General features: G+C 43.3%; 1 protein-coding gene across 2 annotated transcripts; it reads left to right on the plus strand.

Annotated features, from left to right (window-relative positions):
• The first annotated feature begins 1,823 nt into the window (after window positions 1–1,823).
• On the plus strand, window positions 1,824–27,502 carry LOC140458782 (DNA-binding death effector domain-containing protein 2-like). 2 transcript variants are annotated; one of them, XM_072553420.1, is made up of 6 exons: window positions 1,824–2,633; window positions 9,970–10,080; window positions 14,793–14,927; window positions 17,397–17,449; window positions 17,702–17,792; window positions 24,213–27,502. In XM_072553420.1, exons 1-6 carry the CDS (start codon window positions 2,180–2,182, stop codon window positions 24,572–24,574), a joined length of 1,206 nt encoding a protein of 401 aa, XP_072409521.1. In that variant the 5' UTR covers window positions 1,824–2,179; the 3' UTR covers window positions 24,575–27,502. The 2 variants fall into 2 exon arrangements, with proteins under 2 accessions (XP_072409521.1, XP_072409520.1); XM_072553419.1 differs by lacking the exons at window positions 17,397–17,449; window positions 17,702–17,792 and having other exon boundaries at window positions 1,831–2,633.

A 27,502-nucleotide genomic window follows, 5' to 3' on the forward strand; every position in this document is an offset into this window, starting at 1 on the left:
CCCCACCACTTACCCCCACCTCTTCACCCCACCCCTTCCCTCCCCCCGCCCCCACTACACCCCACCCCTTCCCTTCCCCCGCCCCACTACACCCCACCCCACCCCTTCCCCTGCCCCACTACACCCCACCCCTTCCCCCGCCCCACTATACCACACCCCTTCCCCCACCCCACTATACCCCACCCCTTCCCTTCCCCCGCCCCACTACACCCCACCCCTTCCCCGGCCCACTACACCCCACCCCTTCCCTTCCCCGCCCCACTACACCCCGTCCCTTCCCTTCCCCGCCCCACTACACCCCGTCCCTTCCCTTCCCCCGCCCCTTCTCTTCCCCCGCCCCACTATACCCCGCCCCTTCCCTTCCCCCGCCCCACTACCCCCCGCCCCACTACACCCCGCCCCTTCCCTTTCCCCGCCCACTACACCCCGTCCCTTCCCTTCCCCCGCCCCACTATACCCCACCCCTTCCCTTTCCCTCTCTTCCCCCCCCACCCCACCCACCCCTCCTTTCCCTCCCTTCCCCCACCTCTTCACCCCTTCCCCCACCCCTTCACCCCCGACCCACCACTTCCCCCCACTCCACCCCACCCCACCCCTTCCCCCCCACCACCCCTTTACCCCCTACCTTCCCCCCAACCCACCCCTTCCCCCCCACCCCCTTCACCCCCCACCTTCCCCCACCCCACCCCCCCCATCTTCCCCCACCCATCCACCCCCCCACCCCTTACCCCCACCTCTTCACCCCACCCCTTCCCTCCCCCCGCCCCACTACACCCCACCCCTTCCCTTCCCCCACCCCACTACACCCCACCCCTTCCCTTCCCCCACCCCACTATACCCCACCCCTTCCCTTCCCCCACCCCACTATACCCCACCCCTTCCCCCACCCCACTATACCCCACCCCTTCCCTTCCCCCGCCCCACTACACCCCACCCCTTCCCCTGCCCCACTACACCCCACCCCTTCCCCGCCCCACTATACCACACCCCTTCCCCCACCCCACTATACCCCACCCCTTCCCTTCCCCCGCCCCACTACACCCCACCCCTTCCCCGCCCCACTACACCCCACCCCTTCCCCGCCCCACTACACCCCACCCCTTCCCTTCCCCGCCCCACTACACCCCGTCCCTTCCCTTCCCCGCCCCACTACACCCCGTCCCTTCCCTTCCCCCGCCCCTTCTCTTCCCCCGCCCCCACTATACCCCGCCCCTTCCCTTCCCCCGCCCCACTACCCCCCGCCCCACTACACCCCGCCCCTTCCCTTTCCCCGCCCCACTACACCCCGCCCCTTCCCCTTCCCCTCCCCCCGCCCCACTATACCCCACCCCTTCCCTTCCCCCCGCCCCATTACACCCCACCCCTTCCCTTCCCCCGCCCCATTACACTCCACCCCTTCCCTTCCCCCGCCCCATTACACTCCATCCCTTCCCTTCCCCCGCCCCATTACACTCCACCCCTTCCCTTCCCCCGCCCCATTACACTCCACCCCTTCCCTTCCCCCGCCCCATTACACTCCACCCCTTCCCTCGCCCCATTACACTCCACCCCTTCCCCCGCCCCATTATACCCCACCCCTTCCCTTCCCCCGCCCCATTATACCCCACCCCTTCCCTTCCCCCGCCCCATTATACCCCACCCCTTCCCTTCCCCCGCCCCACTACACCCCACCCCTCCCCCACCCCCCTTGAACTTTGACCGGGGGTGTGTGGGGAGGGGAGGGGAGGGTGGACTAGACGTCACAGAGGCGATGACCTCATAGATAACACCCTCCTCCTCGCCGTGACGGGTCAGCGCATGCGCGGAGGCCTCCTCCCCTCCCACCACCACCACCACCCCCACCCCCCAATCTTTCCGGACGCGGTGTTGGGGGGAAGAGCTCGGGCGGTGACGACAAAGGCGTCGGTTGGCGCAGGCGCGAGCCGGGCGGCCGTGGAAAGTGCCAGAAAAAAAGAGGGGAAAGGAGCGTCAACATCGTCGTGTCGTCGTCGTGGTCGAGCGGAGCGATTCCGACGCGGTCCCGCTTTTCTGCGGGTCGGAAGGATCCCGGGATTGTTCATCGCGTTTGGTTTGGTTTGGGTTTTTTTAAAATCCGCCGTCGTGGGCGTCGTTAACCGTAGTTTTTGTTTTGATTTAATTCGGTGCTTGACCGGTTTAGGCCTCAGGCCTCAGGCGAGTGATGGCGGCGGCGGCGGCGGCGGCGGCGGCGGCGGGGCCGTTGAAACGGGCCCGCTGGCAGGAAGAGGACACGCTCGCCTCTTACCGGATGCTGTCCCTGCACCAGATGTTCGAGCTGGTCGGCTCGCAGCTCAGCCGGGCCGACGTCGAGGCGCTCTCCTTCCTGCTGGCCGAGGCCTACCCGCTGCAGCGGGCGCTGCGGGCCGGGGGGGCGGCGGCGACGGAGACCGAGCTGGGCCAGGGCGTCCCCGGACTCCGCGCCCCGGCCCCGGCCCCGGCCCCGGCCTGGGACGAGCCCGGCCGCGGCGGGGGCGGGGGCGGCGTCCGGCTGCTGTTCGAGCTGGAGCGGCGAGGCCTGTGCGACGAGACCAACTTCCGGCACCTGCTGCAGCTCCTCAGGGTCATCAGCCGCCACGACCTGCTGCCCTACGTGGGCTGTAATCGGGGCCGAGCAGGTAAGGAGAGCCCCCCCGGGGGGGGATCCGGTGGCCGAGATGGGGTGGGGGGTTTGGGGGGGGGGGGGGAGAGTTGTGTGGGCCGCCGATGGAGGGGGTTTGTCTCTCTCTCTCTCTCTCGCTTTTCTCTTGGTGTCTGGGGGGCGGGGGGGAGAAAAATGAGGACTGTATCCCTTGTCCCTCGGCGTGGTCTCCTCCACATCTGGATCATTTGAAGACCATCTCTGGGACACCTGCACCCATCAACCCCACCACCCTGTGGCTGAACACTTCAACTTTTTCCCCCTTTCCCCTCCTTCTCCCCCCCCCTTTCCCCTCCTTCTCCCCCCCCTCCTTCTCTCCTCCTTCTTCCCCCCCCCCCTTTCCCCTCCTTCTCTCCCCCCCCCCCCCCTTTCCCCTCCTTCCCCCCCCCCCCCCTCCCCTCCCCTCCTTTTTCTTTTGAGAGTCTTAGGAGAATGGCGGCAGGGTTTATCTATTTAGATTAGATTAGATTACAGTGTGGAAATAGGCCCTTCGGCCCAACAAGTTCACGCCGACCTGCCAAAGCGCAACCCACCCATACCCCTACATCTACCCTTTACCTAACACTACGGGCAATTTAGCGTGGCCAATCCACCTGACCCACACATCTTTGGACTGTGGGAGGAAACCGGAGTACCCGGAGGAAACCCATGCAGACACAGGGAGAATGTGCAAACTCCACACAGTCAGTCGCCTGAGGTGGGAATTGAACCCAGGTCTCTGGCGCAGTGAGACAGCAGTGCTAACCGCCATGCTGCCCTCTCTTCCTTTGGGTGAATCTGAGGGGGGTGGGGGTGTGGCTTCCTCAGGCAGAAAATGTGGAAGGACGGGAAGATTTCTTTTTGGATAATTTTTAGTGGGTGACCAGGATAAAATATAGGTTCTCCTTGCCCCCAACCCCTTGAGTTTTGAGGTTGTTCCAAAAGGCTTGATTTGGCTGGGCGAATATGTAGCAAATGCTGCAGAAAGGGCTTTGTATATTTTACTATGGCAAAAGTTATATGGAAAAGAGAGGATGCTAGCAAATGTCCAATTCCTTGCTTCAGGAGCAAAAAAATACAGGACTAGATCCCCCTTTCCTGTATTTAGGCGTTGGCCCTTAAGATTGGAAATTTGCTTATGTCAGTCAGTGTTTTAAGTAGAGTGACAGAGGGAACCCAGAGGACTACACACAAATTACTCAAACTCTGTAGTACAGAATTGTTGGAGTCGACAATCAAGAATAGGGTAACTGATCAACTGAAATTCAAGGGTCGTTCATGTCTGACAATCCTTAGGACTTTGAAGAGGTGACTGCTTTCTCCACCATCTCTAAGTTGATGGATGTTGAAATGGACTTCTGGAAGGCTTTTAATGAAGTCCGATACAAAGACTGTTGGCCATGGTGGGAGCCAATGGAATTGAGTGCAAATTACAGATGTGTAGAAATTGGTTGAATGACAGGAAACAATTTTGGAATAATGGATGAGTACTCAATTTGGCAGGATGTGACTGTGTCCCACAGGGGTGTGCTGTGCCCTCAAGTATACAATATTCTTATAAAACTTGCATAATGGCATAAAAAGTCAAATTTGCTGACGTCACAGCATATTGATGACAGCATAGAAATACAACAGGATATCGAAAGATTAGGCAAAGCTTAGGCAGATGGATTTTAATAAAAGCCGGTATGAGGTTATCCATTTTGTTTAGTTGCAGTTAAAAATGGATAACCAAAAGGACAGATCAGGATTTGTGCCTTTTAAAAGCAAGTTAAATATGGTGGATGAGATTTTGGAGTTCAGATACAAAACTGTTCAGAATGCCATAGGGCAACTGCAAGAAATAGTCGAACAGGTTAATGGAATGCTGGTTTTTATATCAAGAGAATTGGGGTATAAAGATGCAGCAGTTGTGTTGCAGTTAAACTCTGTTGCGAGCTTATTTGGTACTTTGTGTAGATCTTAGGAAGGATATTTCTTCCTTGGAGGGAGTTCAATGCAGATTTACAGGAATGATATCTGGACTTCAGGGGTTAAGTTATGAGAGGAGGTTAGACAAATTGGGACTTCCTTCTCTGGAATTTTTGAAGTTATGAGGATGACCATGAGGTCTTAAGGATATTAACAAGTAAAGACTGGGTGGAGGTGAGGGGAAACATTTTTTTTGAAGGTTGTGAGAATTTATGGAACTCTAAAGGTTGGGTAGATTCTTGTTAGACTGGGGGATCAAGGGTTATTTGAAAGTAAACCAAATTCAAAACAGCATTATTAACCTTGATCTTATTAAGCAGTGGAACACACTGAGCTTAATGTTTTGTTCAGAACGAGGGTGTTATCTTGTACGCAATTGGACTAGTCTGTGGTGCATATAGTTAGTCACCCAAGGAACTGCACAAAGGTTGGAGATAGTCTCACACCAGTCAGTACTATGATTGTAACAGTGTCCCATTCCCCTTCTCCCTCTCAAACCCTGATCTTTCGACTTCACCTCCTCTCTCTGCAACATTTTCCATTGCAATCTCATTGGGTGGTGGCTGAGACTAAGTGGGCTTTATATGGCATTCTTTGGTTCCTGTAAAGCATCATGCTCTCTAAGTAACATTTTAGTTTAAATTCAAATCCTAATAAAATTGGCACTTGTTATAGTATCTTTCACAGACTGCAATTACTTATTTTTGCTTAATTTGGTCAATTGGTTTATTTAAAGTTCTAAACACTTGTACAGAACAGACTAATCATGAGGTGCATTGTGTTGCATGTTCGTTCTAGTTTCAAATTGTCAAACCTTAAATGCACTGTCATTCCTGTTCAGTGCTCCAACTTTGTCTTGTTTTGAAATTGGAAATTTAAGTGAATACAGTATCCACAGTTTCCAGGCTGGGGAGCTAACAACGTAGCACCACCATTTAGACTTGGCTAATGGTAATCACCCACATGCATTTGCAATGTGCTCACTAGAATTCAGTTTAAAGCTGTCAGGGAGCCAGTTTGAAAAACTGAAAATAGCGTTTTGATTTTTTTAGTCTGTTAAGATTGTAATTCTTATCAAGTGGCTGGAAACTTAACCATGTTTTTAGTAGTGTTTGGACCTGCTGCACCTTTGATAAAGGTATGATTGAAAGCAATGTGCCGGATGAAGCCTTTGGGACAGTCTCCTTCCTCTTGGGTACAGCATTCAACCATACACAATGCTAGGTACATTAACTGTTGTTTGGTTTGCTTTATTCCATTGTTCCTCCATAACGCTACATCTACCTTCTATCTGACTTTTAAAGGTTTTGCATGCAAAATAACAAACTTTTGTCTGACAGATTAGAGAACATCAATGCAAGGGAAGTGAAGAACTGTAAATCAATTCTCAGCACTTGGTAACTCCATGAGTAGGAGAAACAGAAAATGCTTGAAGAGCCATTGAGTACCTGTAACACCAAGGTGTTTAACATTAAAAGATGACCAATCACAGCAGAAGCAAAACATTACCTGCTCATTTGCCAAGGTTAAGGCATTTTCGTGTATAGTTGTCTTATCTGAAAGACCATAAGGAAGGAGGAATATGTCGTGCCACCTGCTGTTGATAAGAAGCCAAACAAAAAACACTGTCTTCAGAGAGGAACTTTGATTGCCAATCAGGAAATTACTTGTTAAATAAGTACTTTGTATCTGTCTTCATAGTAGAGGGAGAGAAAATAGTAGCAGTGCAAGGTCACCTTTATAATTGAGGAACTTGGTGTATTTTTTTAAAGAAGGTACTTCAGACCAATCGGTATCGAGGACCACTTTGTTTACACTGCAAGCTGGAAACAAACTTGGGGGAAGTGCTCCTAATTTAATTATGGCTCAGAAAAGTGCGATTGTTACTCCATTCCTGTGAGACAGGAGTGGAAGAGAAAGTAATTTCGACAAGAAGACATCAGGGGCAAATTAGTTGAGGTTGAGACAAAAGTTAGCTGATTTGTTAGAGTCCCCGTGAGGTTATGTCCAATCTGGTGAATTTATAGTCCATTATCAAAGATTTAATAGCACTTGAAAAACAGTGACTACTGGATAGAGTAAACACCGATTTACAAAAGGGACATCAAGCTTGACAAATCTACTGGAAATCTTCAAGGGACTTGACTTGCAGAGTTGATAAAGGGGAACCTGTGGATGTCTTTTTTTTTGTCTGAGTAGGCTTTCGACACTCTCCCATATAAGAGATTAGTCGGTAAAATTTAAAGTACAGAACAACCTTGATTATTTTGTTCAGATAACTGAACAGAGTTCCCACCAGCCCAGGCTGCCTGCTCTCACTGTGCTTTTATTTAAATTTAATGAAACTTATCGGAGACCTTAAGATCTTGTTTGAATAATCCAAAGTTTGGATAATTGATCTTTTGATAAGAGGTTGTTCTGTATGTGAAATTTGGGATTGCCTATTCCGATGGGCAGAACTGGTTGGCAGACAAGAAAATAAAGATTCGGAATAATTAGGTCTCTTTGGCAATTAGCAGGCAGTCACTAGTAGGGACATTGCTGGTATCAGCACAAGGACCCCAGCTATTGTCAATTTGTATTGATGATTTAGATGAAGGAACTGAATGTAATAACTCCAGGTTTGCAGATGACAAAGCTGGGTGGGAGGGTGAACTGTGGGAAGGTGCTGAGATGTCTCAGTATGATTTGGGCAAGCTAAGTGAGCAAATACATGGCACATGCTGTCTAATGTGGATAAATGTGCTGTTATCCATTTTGGGAGCAAAAGCAGGAAGGCAGATAATTATCTGGCTATAAATTTGAGATGGGAATGTGCAGTGAGATTTGGGTATCCTTCATAACAGCAGTAATTTGGTGAGTAGGATCAGAGCCATTTCGGTTTTCTTCAGAGGTTCCAAGTAACTCAGATGCCATCAATGAAGGATTGAAAGCACTGGATACTGCCAGTGCGATGGGTGTTGACAGTATTTTGGCAATAGTCTTTTGAAGACATGTGCCGCAGAGCTTGCCAACCTGTTTCAGTACAGCTGCAACACTAACATGTACCTGACAGTGTGGAAAATTGCTCAGCTATGTCCTGTACACAAAAAACAGAATAGATCCAAATGAGTCAATTATCATCTCATCAGTCTATTTTTGATAGTCAGTAAGGTGATAGAAGGTGTCAACAACAATGCTATTGCACAGCACACTCAGCAGCACTTGGTTTTGGTTCTGCCAGAGCCACTCAACTCCTGAACACATTACCACCGTGATCCAAACATGGACAAAAGAACTGAACTCCAGACATGAGAAGTCAGCTCTTGTAAAACTTGGTTCACGATTAATCCAGTGAAAATTGCTGGTTGGTGTCAAAACCTAGCACAAAGAATGTGATTGTTGTGGAAGTCAATCCTGTCAATTCCAGGTTATCTCTCCAGGAATTTCTCATGTTAGCATCTCTGTTCAGAGATGTTACTACTATGATGAAACTGTGCGTTTGAGATGCTTTGAGTTCTCCCTGTTTTTATTTTAGAGGCAAGGCAAAAGAATTAAATGGGGAAGGTGTCTGGTCCAGTCCGTTATATCATGCAGTTGTGGAACAGATGAGACTTGAACCCGGCCTCCTGAAACCTTGAGGTAGAGGTACTACCAGTGCACCATCAACCCGTTTTCTCAATTTGGAGGTGCTGGTGTTGGACTGGGGTGGACAAAGTTAGACTAAACCTGGTATTGTGATTTTTAACCATTTCCTCAAATTAGTGTCCTTGGCCCAACTATCTTCACCAGTGACCCCTCCAACATAAGTGGGAATGTTTGTATGTTCAGCACCGTTCGTGACTCTTTTGGATATTGAAGTAGTCAGTGCCGCGATGCCTCAAGACTTTGTCAGTAAAGATACAATTTATTTTCTTTTCAATCCTTTCCTTGCTCAACCATGTCTCCATGACATCAATAATGTTGCATTGCTGTATATTATTTTATTAGATTCACTACAGTGGAGAAACAGGCCCTTCAGCACAACAAGTCCACACCGACATTCCAAAGAGCAACCCACCCAGACCCATTCCCCTACATTCACCCCTGACTCATGTACCTAACACTATGGGCAATTTAGCATGGCCCCTTTACCTAACCTGCACATCTTTGGACTGTGGGAGGAATCCGGAGAGAATCCACGCAAGACACTGGGAGAATGTGCCAACTCAACACAGTAACCGAGGTGGGAATTGAATATGGTTCCTGGTGCTGAGGCAGCAGTGCTGACCACTGAGCCACCGTATTAATCAACACTAAACTCATTTGCTTAATGACCTTGTGTTAAAATAAAAACCAACCAGCCTTGCTGTGCTCCTTCATGTCTTGACTAAATACACTGTGCCTTTCATTGACTTCTCTTTTGTTCTAGACATTGTGTGGAATGGTGTCGCATCGACTGCATGCGGAAATGCAGGTGGCCCTGATGTCAGGGTAAAATCTGAGGATATTTCCCCTCAGCTAGGACCAGACAAAATAGCCTTAAAATAATAGGGTGCCAATTTAAGGCAGGATGAGGAGGGTTGAGACACTTTGGAATTCTTTGCCACGCAAAGCTGTGGGGGCAGAGTCCTCGTATTTAACTATGATTCCTCCACTGATCAAGAATCTAAAACTGATGACAACTGAGTTGCTTATTCTCATCAGTCATGTTTGATTCAAATGAATGACTGAATTAAAGATTTTTGTTCTGTAGCTTCATTTATTTGATGGTGCTTTTGAATGGTGGCACAGGTTCAAGAGGCCAAAGAGTCCACTTCTTCTGTTCTTGTATCTTATGATTTTATTAAGAATCTTCCAAGAGCTATCAATAACAGAAACCCTATGTTTAATAATAAATGAGGTGAACTGGATGAGTCCAGGAGTCAAATAACTAAAGCAGATAAGACAGAGCATGGTAAAGATAAGGGAAATGAGGACATGCAGGAAGGAGCCTTTGTATGTCTAACAATTGCAGGCTTGTAGAGCTGTTGATCATATGACTCCATTTCAGGGCTACAGGAAAGGCACAAAAATATTAAAATTGTTTCCTGGTCATGCTAATCCTTTGGAAATTTTTCTTTAATTGCTTCCTCAGAAAACTACTTCAGAATCCATTCTGGAAAGGTTATACGTTCTCATGCAGTCTTGTATAAAGTGTTTTCAAAATGCTTTCAGAATCTGCACCTGTTCTACTTGCAGATCACAGCACTGTCTGTTTACAAGAAGTAATAGTGTGGAGATCTGCCAGTTGCTTTGTGGGACTTTGTGTAAAAATACAGTTTAGAATTAAGGTTGCTCTTTGTCACTGACACTGTGGAAACATGTTTTTCCTAATTCTATTTGTTTTCTTCTTGCTGTTCCAGTGTCTCCTGAGAGGTCTACTTGCAGAGGTCCTGTGTCAAGAGTTGGAGAGCAGGTGGAAAGCTGTCTAAATTCAGAACGTGCTGTTTCAATGCAGAGCGGTTGGGAACCAGGTAATCTTGAGACTCTTTTCTTTCAGCTTTTCCCTCAGGCTGTGTTTTCTTTGCAGATCGCCTCTAGATTGTACAAGGAATGCACAGGTGCAGAAGCTCAACCTGGCTTTGGTATGTCATGGCTAAGCCTTCCGACCGCAGAGTGTATTGAGCCAGGCCACGAGCCGTCTTCCTCTCCTCCTCTACCCCCACACAAAACCCTCAGGCACTGTCTGTCTCACCAACTTGATCCCATTCCTGAAACTCATCAGGGCTATTTGCATATGCAGCTGATGTGACAACATTCTATACCATGTCCAGAACAAAAGACAAGTCTGGAAGGTACAGTGTAAATAGTCAAGGCATGAAGGACCACAGCAAAGCTGAATGGTTAAGTGAACAAATGAGTTGAGGATTTTGGTAAACACATAGCAATGTGACATTATTGCTGTTGCAGACACGTGGTTGAGCATGGAAGCTCAATATTGAGGTGTGGAATCATCCGATGAGTCAAGGGGTGTAAAAGAGGTGGTGTCACAATTTTGAACAGTTGTTTGCTGTGATCAGGAGGAATGGGGAAAAAAAAGTCAAATCTGTACTAAGTACACAAAGGGGCAATCATAGAGTCATAGAGATGTACAGCACAGAAACAGAGCCTTCGGTCCAACCCGTCCATGCTGACCCAGATATCCCAACCCAATGTAGTCCCACCTGCCAGCACCCAGCCCATATCCCTCAACCCTTCCTATTTATATACCCATCCAAATGCCTCTTAAATGTTGCAATTGTACCAGCCTCCACCACATCCTCTGGCAGCTCATTCCATACACGTACCACCATCTGCATGAAAAAGTTGCCCCTTAGGTCTCTTTTATATCTTTCCCATCTCACCCTAAACCTATGCCCTCTAGTTCTGGACTCCCTGACCCCAGGGAGAAGACTGAGTCTATTTAACTTATCCATGCCCCTCATAATTTTGTAAACCTCTATAAGGTCACCCTTCAGCCTCTGACGCTCCAGGGAAAACAGCCCCAGCTTGTTCAGCCTCTCCCTGTAGCTCAGATCCTCCAACCCTGGCAACATCCTTGTACATCTTTTCTGAACCCTTTTAAGTTTCACATCATCTTTTTGATAATCACATTGTTAGGGTCTGCAGTGCATGCACAGCATATGACTGCCACCAAAGAGAGGGATAGGTGGACAGATATGTAGGCAACTTTGTCTGAAATGTAAAAGTAACTAATAATAGTTGTGAATTTCATTTTCTCCAATATTAACTGAGGTGAATGTGTGATATAAAGGAAATGAAATTCTGAAAATGCATTCTGCAGAGCATTTCAAGCCAGCAGGTATAAATTCCAGAAGAGGCAAGAGTCCTGGACTTAATTTTAGGGAATGGAGCTAAACAAATGATTGAAGCGCCAGTGGGAGAACATTTCAGTGATAATGACCATAACTGTGGTGGTGTTGTCTTGAATGTTGCAGATTAGGTTATTGCTTGACGAATCCTAAAGATAGGGCTTCCAATTTTGACACCAGTGCCCAGATGTTAGTGAGGACGACTTTGCAGGATTGACACTGCTCTGCTTGCCATGTTTTCTTGGTCATTACTGGACTTGTACTGAATTCAAATTCCACCGCTTGCTATCGTGGGATTTGAAACTGATTTCCCAGAACATTGCCTGGATTTCTATTATTAGTGCAACAATAATATCATACCACCTCTTGTTTTTTATTTGAAGAGTGACAGCTGAAAATAAATGAAGTCTCAAACAGAAAATTAAACTCTTATTTTTGATAATGAAGGCAGTGGGAAGCAATAAAAATAATTAGGACATAAGTAATTGCGTGTACAAATTCAGTTCAGGTGAAAATTTCATTAAGTTGCTCTGGCTTAGATGACCTGGAATCAAAGATGAGCAAATAAAGGAATGAATAAGCAGTGAGTTTTTCGGTCCGTTAAGTATATACTAAACTAAGTGTCACAAAGAGGACGAATGGAAATATAGAGCCAAATCATGCTGCTTGATCAAAAATGGTAGCAAAACGGACAGACAAGCTTGCAAAGAATCCCACAAGGCAAACAAAGTGAAATGGAAGAATATTGAAAAGGACTAGCAGCAAAATCAGTAAGTGGGGTCAATGGTTAACCAAAGGCAGAGGAAAGACAAACGTATAAATAGTAAAAAAGCAGGTAGAGATACGATAGTCGATTTCTGCAAGGTAGAGGACATGGCCACGTGCATGCTGAATAATTACTTTGTCAAACTTCATTAAAAGATGATTCTGCCCTTGCACTTAAGAAAATATAGAAAGATTACGTAAAATGAAGAATTCTTCAAAGGTCAGCAGCATTCAAAGTAGAAAACTATCTGTTGCTCAGTCAACCTAATTCGGATTGTGCTGATAATACAGTGATGCCATCATAGATGTGTTAATAACGGAACAGTTGTGCAGAATTGATAATTCCTCAACAGTGGAGAGAGTTGTTGAAAGTCATTATAGATGTTCAAAATGGTTGAAGTACTAGGTAAGAGATTTGTTAACCAAAATGAAGCCGATGGATCGTATGGGGCTGAAATTAGCTAAGGGTTAGTAACAGGTAGTGGTGGTGAACTGTTTTTTTTTGATTGGAGAGATGTCTGTAGGCACTTGGGTTTCAGCTCATTTTAGTGAATCTTAATAATCTGTTGGAAAATGCAGGAAGTAGTTTCAAAATTTGCAGATGCCTTGACATTTAGTGACTCCTGTATTCTCAAATGCCATGGGGGCACAGGCAAAATGGCCAAGGAAATAGAATGCAAAAATGTGTGCATTGGTAGATTCTGATAGGGAGAATGCACAAGCAATAGGAGCCCAATGGTGCAATTATAAGAGGGATTGGGAGTGTGGTGCATTCTCAAAAGTTTAAAGAAAGCAGAATAAGTTGAGAAGCCTGCTAAAACAGATCCTTGAGTTTATAAAATATCCAAAAAATAAAGAAACAGATTAAACCTGTACAAGATATTGATTTTACTCCAGCTTTGCTATTTGGTCAGTTTTGGGTTCTACAATTTGTAACAAAGTTCTTGGGACCTTTGTTAAAAGTATAGAAGAGATTTCAGTTACATGGGAGATTGAGGTTTGTTTTGGTTCGAGAAATTTAAAGAGATTTGACATCGATGTTTTAAATTGAAGGGTTTGGTGAGTAAATAAGGGCAGAAGGAAACTGAACAGTGGTTACAATGTGGATATTCTCCTTGGAAGAATGATGAAAACATAACTTTCAAAGGAAATTGTGGCCACGGTGGTGGTGGTTTGTTTGGGAGGGGAGGGGGAGAGACCGTGTAGCGAAGTGGGATGTGATGAGTGGATATATTTGGAAGTGCTACCATGGACAATGAAAAAGACTGCTTATTTTGCAAGAACCTATGACCTTATATTTGGGTTTGTAAAAGAAAAGTCATGTTTCTCAAATCTGTCAGATATGTCCTCAAGAAACTAGCATAACAGATAATGAGTATCTGGAGATGTTATATCTGGTCTTTCAAAAGTTTTCAATAACATCCCAAGGAGTCGGTAAATGAAATTAGAATGTGAGATGGGGCCACGTTCTGGGATGGATCAAAAACGGATTGTTTTCTGCCTAACAATGATGAGTTATTTGCAGGTTGTGATAAAGGGTCATAGTGTGGATCAGTGCTTGTGCCCAACTAGCTGCAATCAATATTGATTTAGTTTGTTAATTGTAATATTTCAAGTTTACTGATGACACAAATAATGTGTCCTGAGGAGAATGTAAAGTCATTCCTGAGGGATTTAGAGAGGTTGAATGAGTGTATTCCATCTGCCATTTTCTAGTCAATGTGGAGAAAAGGGGTTATCTGTTTTGATAGGAATGACAAAAATGTAAAACATTTCAGTGGTGAAAGGGTGTTTTGCTTTTGTAAGACACTGAAAGTTAACATCTGGGTAGCATCAAACAATTAAGGTAAATGATATGTTGGCCTTTTTACTCCTTTTGGGGGAAATGCAGATTTTATTGGCAGGATTGGATATTGTTGTCCATCCCCAGTTGGCATGAAGATTTGAGTATCGGAGTAAAAGTGGCTTACTACCTTGTAGAGTTGGTGCAATCACACTTGAGTATTGTGTGCAGTTTGATCTCCTTCCATAAGGAAATGTATATTTGCCCAAAGCTGAGGACAACAATGGTTCACCAGACTAATTCCTGACATTGGGGGTAGGGGGCCTGGCCCAGTTGCAAAACATTAAATAGACTGTACCTATATTTGCTAGAGTTTAGAAGGAGAGTTGACCTTGTTGATGTGCACAAATTTTACACAAGATGTCGGAGGAATGTTCTTCCTGCCTCTAGTATTGAATAAGGGGAAGACAGTTTAAGACCCCGCAAACTAATTTCTTCACTTGGAATCTGTTGAACATTTCGGCAGTATGTCATTGAGTATGTTTGGGATTGCAATTATTTAGTTTTCTGCATGTTAAAAAATCAAGGGATAAGAGATTGTTGCAGGCAGAAGACCTCCAAGTAGAAAATCGGCCATTATCTCATTGAATGGCACAACGGGCTTGAAGGGCTGAATGCCTTACTCCTGTTTAGATTCTTCAATTAAAAGGTTGCAGTGGAAAATGGAATAGCCTTATTACATGATCCGTGTAGCATCTTATGATTTTGGTTAGTCCCTTTTTATGTTTGTTTCATCACAACTTTCAGTTCAATGTTTTCTTTCTAGGCGCATCTTTGACCAAACGGCATACGGCGACCCGTAGAATTCGAGGCTCTGGTAAGCGGAGAGGATACAAGAGAAATGTGCTCCGTAACCATGAAAGAGAGCATCAGACTCCCCATCAACCGAGAGCAACCTGTGGTGAGTATTTGACCCAGATAATTTATTTTAACTTCTGCCAAATAGATTTCAGCCCGTCAGTTTCAATTTTGCGAGGTTTCTAATGGTGAGCTATTGGTTCTGGCACTATCTCGATAATTGAATATTCAATGATCAGACTGAGTATGTTGGGCATTGATTAATCTCTCGTAGAAACCACAATTATCAATGAAATGGAGTTAATGTACAATTGAAATATGGGAATAGAAAGTACATGGTGATTAGTGGGAATAATAAACAATGCAAGCAAAGAAATAACATCAGCAAAGGCATATCCTGATATTGAGAACTTGTCAACCATACAAATAGACCAAGTAATTAAAAAGGACTGTTTCCTGTTCTCCTCCCCATCCCCAATTATACCCACTCCACAAGAACTGGTGAATGTAGAATCATTTTGGATGAATGCCAGGCAAAACAGGCTGTGGCCAGTGGTGTGCCAAGTAAACATCTGTAAATCTGCCTTATTTGTATCAAGGAGAGATGGGATGGTGTTTTGCAGAATAAGTATCAGTGTACTTTGTGGGAGGGGGAGGGTAACTATTTAATGTTTGAGGTGCATTGTAAAGTTTGAATTTCTCAAATGCAGAATTCTTTTTTTATTGGCATTATGTGCAACAGGGGCTGAATATTCTTGTGGGTCAGTGAAGAGTGACAATGCGATAAGGATGTTTTGCAGTCTTTAAGACCTCACTCCTATCAGTTGAGCTTTCCACACTGTGTAAAGTCCCATTATCACTTCAAACCAAGATTAGAATTGTTCGTGGGATTTTTGGTAGGACGGGGATGGGAGTTGCATTCTGTACTCTTAAGTATTTTAAACAATGTGTGGGACTGATCTGAAATAAGTTTACCGAGACAACTCTTGACTGCCTTCTCTTAAAAAGTCGTTATCTTTTCCTTTTGGAAATGTGGGCTGCTCTAGTTCAGAGTCATACTTTGCATGGTCTCTATCATGAAAGAATCCGGAAGTTTGTTTTTTTAAATCCTTGATGGTCCATAATGTTCCTCAGTCCACTTCTAGCACCACAGTATGAGATTGCAATCTGTAAACAACTGCAGCATTAAAACCTGCATACGAGAAATCAAATGTTGAACTAAACTGTCTCCGCATGCCTCTGGTAACTCAACAGTCACGATCATACTCAAATGCTCACAGACTGGTCTTTTGTTATTGTTGTATGAATGTTGCATACTAATCCTTACAGTTCAATGCTGCTTAAATAAGCATGCAGTGTTCTATATGATATACTTGCCTTCAATTGTTTGCATATGTGACCTATATCTAGCTAATCTATAGCTTGACACCCTTTGGGTAGGTGCATGATTCCTTGCTCTGCTCCAAGTTCAGCCCCAAGCAAAGTGTGAGTGATGACACTTGGTGGGTATGTGCTTCAGTGTAGCCCCATTGTAGTACTAAGCAAAACACAAAAGATGTATGCCTCCAGCCCCTGGCCTACATTGAAAAGGTGGGCAAGTGCTGTTCAAATGCAGTGGCCATGGATTTTATACAGCATCCGGTTCAATAATGATGCTCAGGGAATGTTTCAGGGATGCTCAACAGAATTTTGGAAGATAGTTTCTCAGCTGAGGGTTGCATTTCCTGAATAACATTTGTCTTGCATTCTGATCTTGCGTCTACTAAAACTTTAATTTGTCATAACTCTATCATAACAGTTCTGATCATTGTGTTCTAAGAAGTGACACTAAAGTGGCTGGTCCATATATCCCATTTCCTGCCTTCCCATTTGCCTAGTCATTTCTCATCAAATATGTAGCCGATATACAATTCCTGTGCAAGGCATCTTGAAATGCGAGTGGCCCGAGGTTTCCAGATTTTCCAATTTGTGTGGGATTTGATCACTCAATTGTAATTTTGGGGACTGGAATGAGTTTGATGTGCATTCTCAAACATAGAAGTTGTAGTTGTGAAAATGTTTAAAGCTGACAAATCCTTTAACCTACAAGCCAGTGTGAGCAAGGCTTGCCTCTCAAATTTTTCATTTCTTATTCAAACTAGCAACTTTCACCAGTCTGTGAGCATGTTGTAATAATCAATACAATCCAAAGAGTTTTAGCATATATCATGTTCCTGAATGAACTGATTGTTGCAGTATGTTGATCTTGAGTTTAACTGAAGTGTTGCTGTACTCTGTCACTTCGTGAATTGAGCATTGTAACACTACAGCAAGGCACCCTAACAATTTGCATATCTACTTGGTGGAGCCCACCCTTGGAATTGATTTTACTTGCATTTTCACACTTGTGTTAAATAAATGATGAGGAATTTTGTGGAAAGAACGTTGCTTTGAAAAAAATCTGGTGAAATGTGTTGATCCTGTTTGTGTCCATGTTGCCTACGTGACAGCAATCCTATCCTCTGAGCGATCCGCAAGATATCTGTTCTAAAGAAGAGTCTCTCTATGCACACGCTCTTTCAAAAAAACATAGGTTGGCTCTCTTGTACAACAACTTCCTTCATGATGTGGCAACACAAGCTTCTGGTAGGTCCGAGCACAGCATCAACAACAAAAAAAGCAGTATGTGATTTTCTTCGAATATTAATCGCAAAAAAAATCTTAATTCTTTAAAAGCACTCTGAGGATTCTTGTTTTGCTGTAATATAATAATAGTACAATCTAGCTGTACGTGCTTTGAAAAATAGTGTAACTTGTTTTATACTTGAACAACACTTCAGCTTTTGTCGTGAGATCTGTTTTTTTTGAGGATTTTTGTGATCACACATTTAATTGCAGGTGTACCATTCAAAGGTTGGTGATAAGAGAGTTTGTGTCTCTGACAAAGATTCAACTTTAAGAAAATGTTCTGACACGAGAATAGAAAAAGGTAAACCTTTAAACTTGTTGAGGGGGAACAAACACATGCTAGACTAAAATACTTGGTGGCCAAAATATCGAAGAGAGCAGGCAGGCTAATTCCTGAAGGTGGGACAGTTCTCATTAAAAACGCTTTGTGAACTGTGTCCTCTTTCCCCATGAAATGCTAGAGTTACTTCAAATTAAAGAAAGGAACTATTGGAATTGATAGCCATCTGAATCTGCTGTACTAAATCTTGTCATAACAAATTAAGACAATGTAAAAGATCCTAAGTCTGTAAAGAAGTCTCAACAGAGAGTTTCCATCCCTCAGATTTTGCTGATATGGAGGGACCTTTGGTTTCCTGGTTGCTTTATTAGCTCCCAGTATGTAAAGTCCTGGGTAGTTAGCAAGTGAGCATCTCAATAACTCTCACAACTCCCCCAAATGTGTTGGTGGCAGGTCCTCCGGGGTGGGGAAAGATGAGTGAGAAGCTGCTGATGCTTCCCATAAACAGATGAGTAATTCTGACTTTCCACTTCTGGTGGATGTGACTAGCAAGATGGTTACTAAAGCAAACTGAAATTTCTGAATCTGCCAGGAGTCCACCCACCACTACCTGTCCCTTAAAGCAAGTTGTCAGACATCTGGAATTGTCTATCCATTGTGAAAGACTGGGCTTCTCCAACTGTTTCCTGCTGTTACAGCAAACTAGTTCTGTCACATGTATAAAAAGAAACGCAAAGGATTCACTCCCAAAGACCTACAACGTTCCAGGAATCTGCATGCAATTAATCATCAAACCATATCACTAAAATTTGGAAAATTTAAATGAAGTTGGTTTGCGGCAGTCGTGATGCTTTTGAGATGCTCTCTGAAATGGACGTCATTGACTTGAGACTCTGCTTGTGTTCAATTCTAAGACTTTGTTCAGTCGTATTTAAATATTTGTGGTGGGAAAAACCTATTGGAAAGTAGTCCTGAGTTCCTCATTTTTAATCAGCACCTGAAATGGCTGGTTTCATTTATTGCATTTCATCAGAATTCTAACACTACCATATTCTAAATTCTGCTCGGCTGTGTGTTGGGAGGGTAACTAACTCCAGGGTGAAATCCATGCGACTGTTAAGTATGCAAGAATGCAGTGAGAAATCTACCAACGCCTTATCAGCACTACCTGTAAGAATAGTTTGAGCACTAATTGCTCTTGACAGCATTATTAGTCATACCAGTACAGGTGATGTCCACATTTCTGATTGCAATTCATTGTCCTGAAACTGTTGGTTTATTAGGATCCAAACTGTTTTGTTGCCCATTTTAAAAAAAAAAGTGAAACCGTGTCCACTCCTTTTACTCCGTTATCACTGTTCATGTCAACTCCCATTTCCCACCCATGTCGCCTGGTCCTGATGAAATCATTCCCTTGGGCTAAGCACTGGTTACAGTGCTTGTCACTTGTTCTGCCACACTTCAGTTAATAACTGCATGATGGTGGTTGAATAGGTGACTGAGGCGGGAACTTTTTAAAAACACTCTGGTCAATCACACACAAAGCAACAGTAGCCTGCTGTTTGTGAAGTGCTCATTGTTATCTCCAAAATGCAGCGTATGTGTTTTGGAGGTACAGTAACTGGTGTCCCTGCCACTGTTTGCTCTTGGCCTAGTGTGGGTATGTGTTGTGAAGGTGAGGTTTGCCTGTCTTGTGTTGCCAATTGTATAGTCTGACCTGTGTATGCGTAACTGTTCTGTTGATGAAGCATTTATCAAGTGGCAGAAATATTTTTAAAAGTCAAAACCTGTCTCTCTCAGTTCACAGTTAACACTCTGCAACAAGATGATAAAGTAGACGCAAAGAGCGAGCTGGTGGACTAATTGTCAACCAGCAAAACGCAGGAATTAAAACAAACGGGGTTCCCTCAGCCTCAAGGAAATCAACTTACATAGGAGTTACATTCTCAAAGCAATCTACTCTCCTGTATCTACGTTGTCTTTTGGACTCAGGTGCACATCATCTCTGTGAAGCTTGAGATTCAGAGCTGGATTGGGGGTATTGTTTATCCCCACAATAACCAAAGGTTGGAAAATGCTGAACAATGTCTTTGTCAGTGAATTCAACTGGCATACCCGTCTCGAAGTTTGTCAAGGATACATCTGGGTGCACTTCCGTGATCAAATGGTTCCTATCCAATAGGGAGAACAACCTTGTCACAGGATAAAGAGTTACACCCAATTAATGCTGTACAACTTTCCTGCTGTACGCCTGGGATTATACAAGTACTTTGGAAAATGTTGGATTAAATAATAATCAGATGAGGCTTTCCTGTCCAGACGTACCTGCTTCCTAGTGGTAATTCAGTGGGTGTAAGTTCAAATCCAGAAGTGTCCGACTCATTCTGTTTATTCCAGCTCCAACTATTTTGAGATCAAAAAGCAAGGCTTGAATTGTAAGAAATGACTCTTGATTATTGCTGTTGTATAATTCATTGGGGTTTTATTTAATCTGTGCAGTCCAAAGTTTGCCTGTGTTGCAAGGATCAAATTTCTGGGTATTAGCTGGAAAGGGCCTCAAACACTTCGCTCTCGTTCCCAAGAGGCTGCAGTATATTCATTCACAGGCATATGATGTGGTTGCTATTCTCTTGTATTATGACCTCACTGGGAAGTGAGCTGAAAGGAATTAATGCTCCAGAACAATGTGTTGAGCAGATGCTTTCTCTGCTATCTATCTCACTGTGTGAGACTCCAAGACATGGAACTGAAGCAAAGCCCTGCACCAGTAGTGTGCTGTAAAACTAGCCCAGTGTGGCTCAGCCTTGCTTTATGGCATCTGTCGCTGTCTTTCCTACACTAACTTGATGTGCACATAAAGTGCAGAACCCAAGTTTTGGTTGGTGATTTTGAAATTTATTGCAACTGAAATTAATTTCAAATTTTTTCCTGAAAGTAGTGAGACTTCTCTCTCTCCTCTTCTCCCTAGTCCCCTCCAAAACAAAACTGCTGAAACGGAATTATACATACACCAGCCAGGGACGTTTAGTTTAAAAACAAGCACATCTCTTTTTACTTTTTGTGCAGGTGCCCCCTGCTGTTACTAAAATAGAAGCTCTATGGATCCAATTTGTACAGAAAGCTCAGATACTTGTGTTCCTACACTACTAGTAAAGTAGAGGACCGAGTGGAATCTCTCAATGACTTTTTGTCTCTGTATATTGGTGCTTTTAAAGGTCATTATTCCTTTTCTAGTAATTAACTTTTCAGTCACTCAGAACTAGTATAACTAACTCCACTCAAACAAAATCTTAAAAAGTAATGCTAACGTGTCGAATGGGGAATTTCAGATAATCCTTGCTCAACTTTTTTTTTCATTGTGATGCCTTTGACCAATGGAAGTGTCACATCAATGTGTTCCTTGTTTAGAGATTCCACTCTCCTAAGAACTGATGTTTTCAGCATGGCTGCAATTCATTTAAGTTTAATTTCAGGGTGATAACTTTTTTAAAATTCCCCTTCTCCGGTCATTCCCTTGGCTGGTCTATGTGGGAGGAGACCAACAGTGTAAGTCAGTATTATTTTGATTACCTGGGTTCACATTTTATTTTGAAGAGCGGCATTTCTTGAAAACTGATCCATTAGACATTATATTTCATGTAAAACTGTTCTCCTGCCTGTCCCCACCCCCAAATTGTGGTGCTGAAGTGTGTGACCAGCCCAAGGAGGACTGCTCTGGGTTCTATTATAATTCAGGCTGTCTTGCTAAGGAGTAGAAATAAGTATGATTTGCATCCACCAGCTTGTTACGAATATTTTACAAGGGTAGTGACATACTCCCAAGAGCTGAGAGTGGTGTGTGTGCGTGAGAAATCCCATTCATATTACCAGATATTGTTCATCAAAATGTCAAACTGAATCTGCTGTATATTGGAGACCTCTCCTATTTTGTTGATTTTGTTACCCAACTTGTCAATGGTGAATTTTGTCATTTGGTAAATGTCACTGTGTTCAATCCGCTTTCTCCTTGATGGGAGGGGGGAAGGGGGTCAGAGATTTGTTTGTAAAAGTTGCTGCTTCCACAGGTGTCCATCCATGAGGGAAAGTGATGTAAAGAAAATTCATGATGGTGCTCAGCGTATGTAAAATCCTTCAATCACCTGCATTTCTTCACTAGATGGTATTAACCAACTTGCTCGTCCTGTTCTTCACTGATAAAAAGAAAGAGTGAGAGAGATGGGAGTACAACTGGGCTTCACCAAAGCCTACCCAACATTTGGCTGTGATTTCAGGTGTAGTTCACAACAACAACAAATAGTGCTGCTCTGGGCTGAAACAGAGCAAAGTTTTTTTTTCTTTTTCGAAAACCAAACCTGGCACAAACAATGGTGATTCCTGTTTATAAAAGTTGAATATTTTAGAGGTATTTAAGAGGGTACCTCATGAACACTCTATCCATAATAAAGGCGCAGTTTTTCTCAGCCACAAAGTTCTATACTCCTCTCTCTATTCTTCATTCCAAAATTTATGACAATTTCATAAAGACTGTGCTGAAGTCTTTGGGTAGATCTGGTGTAAAGTAGAACAATTTTTGGTTCACTCAAACTTGTATAGAAAGTGAAAGGACCTGTTCCACGTTTCTCACATTCCTACCTAAACCTGTGGGAGAAAACTCATTGGGATTGATTAGCATTAGAAAAAACTTTAATTTTTACCAAAGTTGTATTGCATCCAGAAATTTGGTTTTAAAGCTGTCTTGCATTGTTTTAAAACCAGAACCATTTTGAACGTTAATGTGCTCTTGTCGTTGGAGCTACTGTTGTTAAACTGCAGGAAATAGTTGTGGTCCAGCCAAACTGGACACTCCAATTTTGTGAAAGTATCTGACCCAAACATTGGATCATTTCCCTTTGCTCATACGACATAATGTTGCCCATTGCAAGTGAAGCCATTGAAGTGCTGACTATAGATCCCAGCTGTTGACTTGCATTTACAGTAGAGTTTCATCAGTGTGTGCAGTTTTAAAATCTTCAGTGAAAAGAGGGGAGAGGTGTATTTGTGGCATCCAGCTCTCAAATCTCTCTAAGCTATGTTCAGCGGTTGTCTTGTGTTTTTTTTAATGGCAGTCAATATTGTGTTTGAGGTTTAATTGTGAATCAGTATGACATCTGTCTCAAAATGTGACTTTAGTCTTTCAATCCTTAGAAAATACAATCTTTAGAAAACAAAGTGCAAAGGAAGTTGCTTCTCCTATTTGCCTGTTTTAAACTTTAGGGTGTCCTCGCAGCAGTGTTTCATTCACAACACTTTCCTGTCTGCCTAAAACTCAAGGGAGCAGCCTTTCTGTATTGTGGAACTATATCCAAAGGAAAAAGCAATCTCAAGAAATATGATTTTTTAAAAGGTATTTGATTACCAGAAGTAATTGAATTTCCCTTTTTCCATTTGTCTTATTCTTCTTCTGCCAGGTGCTCATTCTGTTGCGTTTTTTTTGACTCTTGGTTCTTCCTGTCTTCTCTCCCTTCTCCCTTTCTTTCTGTCCCCTGCCTGCCATTTACAATTCCTGTGGGATGTTTGTGTAGTCAACTGGTACATTCCTGTAAATGCAAGTCATGGCTGCCTCAGTCAGAAACAGCAAGGAACTGACCCAAAGCCTCTGCTGCTGGTTTGTAACCCATAGTAACCGTTTGTTAAAAGTCAAGTGAGGTGACACATTCCAGTAGCAACCCTCTGACTCTCTAGTTTGTAAATATAATGGTTATCCCTGTTAATTGGTATGATGCAGTTACCATCAGATGTGTGCCACCTGTAAACCAACATAAAATACCTTTGGCCAAAGTGAATTTTCAATTACTGAAGTTTTAATGTCATTCATTATTGTAAAACATCAGAGTCCGCATGCACCCTGTTAACATTTAAGGTGATCTCTTTGAAGCAAAGGATGTTTATTCCCATTTGTGTGATTTTTTTCCATTTACCTTAAAAATGGGTCAATCCTACCACATGGGCTAAAGAATCTTGTCTTGGTGCTTCACTGCAGGTTTGTAGGCAGTGAAAGGGTATTAGAGTAAATGACAGGCTTTGCTCATTGCATGACCAATCTGATTTTCTTGGGGTTGGGGTACTGGGTTTGCAAGAGAGATGTCACCTTTTTGTGACCCACAGTTGAATGGATGCATTTACCAGGAACAGTGTCCAGTATTTAAAGGAACAGCTGGAATATGACATTCCCACCCCCTTCCCCAAATACTCAAAAGGATCATCCAGTTTTTTCCCCTGTTTAGAAATTAATTTTCTGCTTATTGCAGAACTTGCCCTTTGCTTTCAGCAATTTGATTTCTGCTGGCTAAGTGTTCCTGATGATTGGATCATTCAGCATATTTTTTTAATAGTCATTAAAATCGAAGTGTCTGCAATTGGACAACTTATATGGAATATTTGCTGTTTTCTTTCCTAATGCAGACATAAGGCTACGGGTGCGAGCTGTATATTCTGATCAGAATACGGTGCTCCGAGGGAACGTAGTGTCTGTGAAACAGGACCCGCTGGACCGCTGTTTTGACCTTTTTGGGCAGGCGAATACCATCTTGAAAAGTCGGGACTTGGGATCCATCATCTGTGACATTAAGTTCTCCGAGCTCTCTTACCTGGATGCCTTCTGGAATGACTACATCAATGGTTCACTGCTGGAGGCTCTGAAAGGTGTATTTATAACCGATTCACTGAAGCAAGCTGTGGGACAAGAAGCAATCCAACTGCTTGTCAATGTAGATGAAGATGATTATGAAAAGGGCCGAAGAGTCCTTCAAAATATTTGTCCATGAGAGATTTAGTTGGAACTGAGATAATTGACTATATTAACCGTTAAGCTAATTAGCTTCTTTATATGAAGTTAAAATAAAGAGAAGTAATTAGCCCATTCTTACATCCTTTCTTTCATTCAGTCCCTTCCCTGTACTTCTGGATCAGGTGCTTTTACCATGCTGATCTGGTGCTGCTGTGTCAGTGCAGATACAAATTTTCATTTAGCATTGGCAGTGCTTTGTAAAGACAACTTCTGTGGTTTATTGCACAATGTCTTGTGCATTCGTGGCAGGAAGTGCGGCGTTTGTGCTAAGACTGCCCTTCCTAATGCAATTCCACATGAAATTTCTCTGTTTATACTCCTGCAATCTGATTGCGTGCGCAAGGTTGGACAAGATCTACAAAAATGTAGCCACAGGAACGTGTCAACGAAATTCCCAATCATAAGACCTGAATTTGCAGTGCTAACAATATTGATTTGAAATAGTCAGTGATTTGTGGTTGTAAAATGGATTGTCTGTCTCAACACCAGATCAGGTAATTTGGAAACCAGGGAAGTGGCTTCTGGATTTGTGGCTTATGTATATTTCAATCTTTTGGTACTCCAGCACTTAAGCATTTGTTGCTCTTTCTGATGACTAAAAATTCACTTTTTCTGTTTCTCAGTCCTTCCTACAATTCTTGGTTTCTTCTTGGATACAGCTTTGTGGGTCCTAGTACCATTCCATTATTCTTGTGAGGTTCTCACGATATCCACTTTCCACCACACATCATTGGGTGATGCTGGTGCTTGAATTTGAGCTAATATAGCATGGCTCATACCGAACCGTAGGACATTGATCTGTTTCCTGTGCCTTTGATCTTCAAACCACACAGGCTAGGAATTGGGATATGGGGTTTTGTGCCACTTTAATGTAGCCTTTGGTCCTCTGCCCAAAAACAGCCCACAGAATTAGATTTTGTAGCTCGCCTCCCAAGCATGAGGCCACTTGGAGAAGACAAAAAAAATTTAATCCTAATAATGACTGTCCTTGGGTTATAAAGAAAATGTTGAACTATATCTAACCTTTTCATATGTAGTTCCTTTGGATGGAGAGAAGATGTCCTTTTGTTCAAAATGCAGTGCTGTACTGAATTAAATGCCTAAAATTTTGACCATTAGAGTGGACAGTTTGGAAACAAGAATTTACGATCATTTTCCTGGTGTTGATTAATGCAAACAATTTCATTTCACATAATTTGTTCATTAGAATTAAATTTAGCTTAGGAAGCTAGAGAAAGCGAGATGTGCAGTGTAAGCTTGTATATTTCTCCTGAGTTGTTTTGGAACTTCAAAAAAAAATTGGTTGTGCTTAGTGGTGTCGCACCAAGTGGTGCTACAGTTTAGGTTTGATTAAGAAAGTTGGGAATATGATCTTATTTCAGATGCACCAATCGCTCTCAACTCTGCATGCACTCACTTTCCCTCTTTCTTTTCCACTCAGTTTTTGTCCTGTCTTTTTAGTCTCCTGTGCTGTCTGTATTCTGCTAACATGCACCTGTCTTCTATACAATGGACCATGCCTAAAGATGTCAACTTGTCAGGTCATCAACGGTAGTGATGCTTTTTGAAGACAATTCAATACTTGTAAAAATTGAGTTGATTTGTGTGCAATTTTATCACCAAATTAATTTCCAAAAAGTTATTCCATTATTAGTGAAAATCTACCAACCCAGAAGGACAGATGAGGATTGGGCTTCAATGACATGTCCAAACTGAAATCCTCCGCAAGGAGTGATGAAGAAGGTACTTCAGTCACTTGTTAGGATCTTGATGTACTATAATCTTGGCTGAAGTGCATGGCCAGACTGTAACACTGAGGCTACTGAGCAGAGGCAGACACTTAACAAAGAAACTCGAAGCCAAGGTATTCTTCATTCTGCCTGTAAAGGTGAAGGGTTTTGGACAAGAATAATCCTGTTACTGTGGAAAATGGGCCACATTCTTTAAATGTCTTGACAGCTGCTGGCATTATTCTCGTGCTGTGATGTTGAATTCTTACCAGGATATAAAGAATTAGCTCAGTATTTTCACAAGAAAACATGCTGGGTTGGAACACCCCGTTTTGGTCATGAGGAAATCTGGAGCCATGGGTTCTGCCATCTGTTCATGAAATAGTTACAACATTCTCCATTGTTTTTGTGAAATCAGAATGTTGATTGTTGTGAAAACTGATACTGCGACAAACCTTTGTTCAAGTGGTTTGGGAAAGAGTTAAGAATATAAATGTTGGCTTCTTGAGGTTAAATGAGTTGTACTACGAATCATTTTGAGGATGGTATCAGCTGAGAATGAAGTAAGCAAGCAACACCCAACGTTGAGTCGTTAGAGTTAGCTGTTCAAGTAGCCTGTTTCAGAGAAGCATGAAGAAATATAAACTCTTCCTCAGCCAGTCAATAGAAGCTGTACAGGAGACCTGAAGATGCTCTCTTCCTCTTCAGCCAGCTGAGAGGCACTGATGTTTTGATACCATACGTATCTGCACAACTGGCCTGTGCAGGCCTGATGGTGACAGTGGTGCACCGACTATTGCTCACTTCTATGGCCATATGGTGCAGGTGAGTAGGTCCCTGTCAAAGAAACTACCTTCAGCCATCATAGAATGGCCATTTACCATGAAGGGGCATTTTTATTCTTGCCCCCAAACACTCCTTGCTGTTCCCTAGCCCTCATTTTGGCTTATTGATTTAAAGAGAATTTTATTTTACCTGTAAACTTTGTGTGGCGCTAACACTTCTGTGCATCTGTTGGAATACAGTGTAGCTGGAACATACATGTGTTTTTGTTGGTGACTTTGGTATCTTCTCTAGATTGGAAAGTTTTCACTGAGGGCTATACCCCCCCAATTAGACATTTGGAGGCACCTTTTTGTAAAGCATGTGTTCAATAAAGACTTTTTTTCGCAAAA

The sequence above is a fragment of the Chiloscyllium punctatum genome, chromosome 34, assembly GCF_047496795.1.
Source record: "Chiloscyllium punctatum isolate Juve2018m chromosome 34, sChiPun1.3, whole genome shotgun sequence".
Classification (NCBI taxonomy): Eukaryota; Metazoa; Chordata; class Chondrichthyes; order Orectolobiformes; family Hemiscylliidae; genus Chiloscyllium; species Chiloscyllium punctatum.

Excerpts from the sequence above, each read along its gene's own strand:
- LOC140458782 (XM_072553420.1), top strand. The coding sequence starts at position 2,180 with ATGGCGGCGGCGGCGGCGGCGGCGGCGGCGGCGGGGCCGTTGAAACGG. Across the intron at positions 14,928-17,396 it reads TCAACCGAGAGCAACCTGTG|GTTGGCTCTCTTGTACAACA; the intron begins GTGAGTATTTGA and ends AAAAAAACATAG. Across the intron at positions 17,450-17,701 it reads TGTGGCAACACAAGCTTCTG|GTGTACCATTCAAAGGTTGG; the intron begins GTAGGTCCGAGC and ends ATTTAATTGCAG.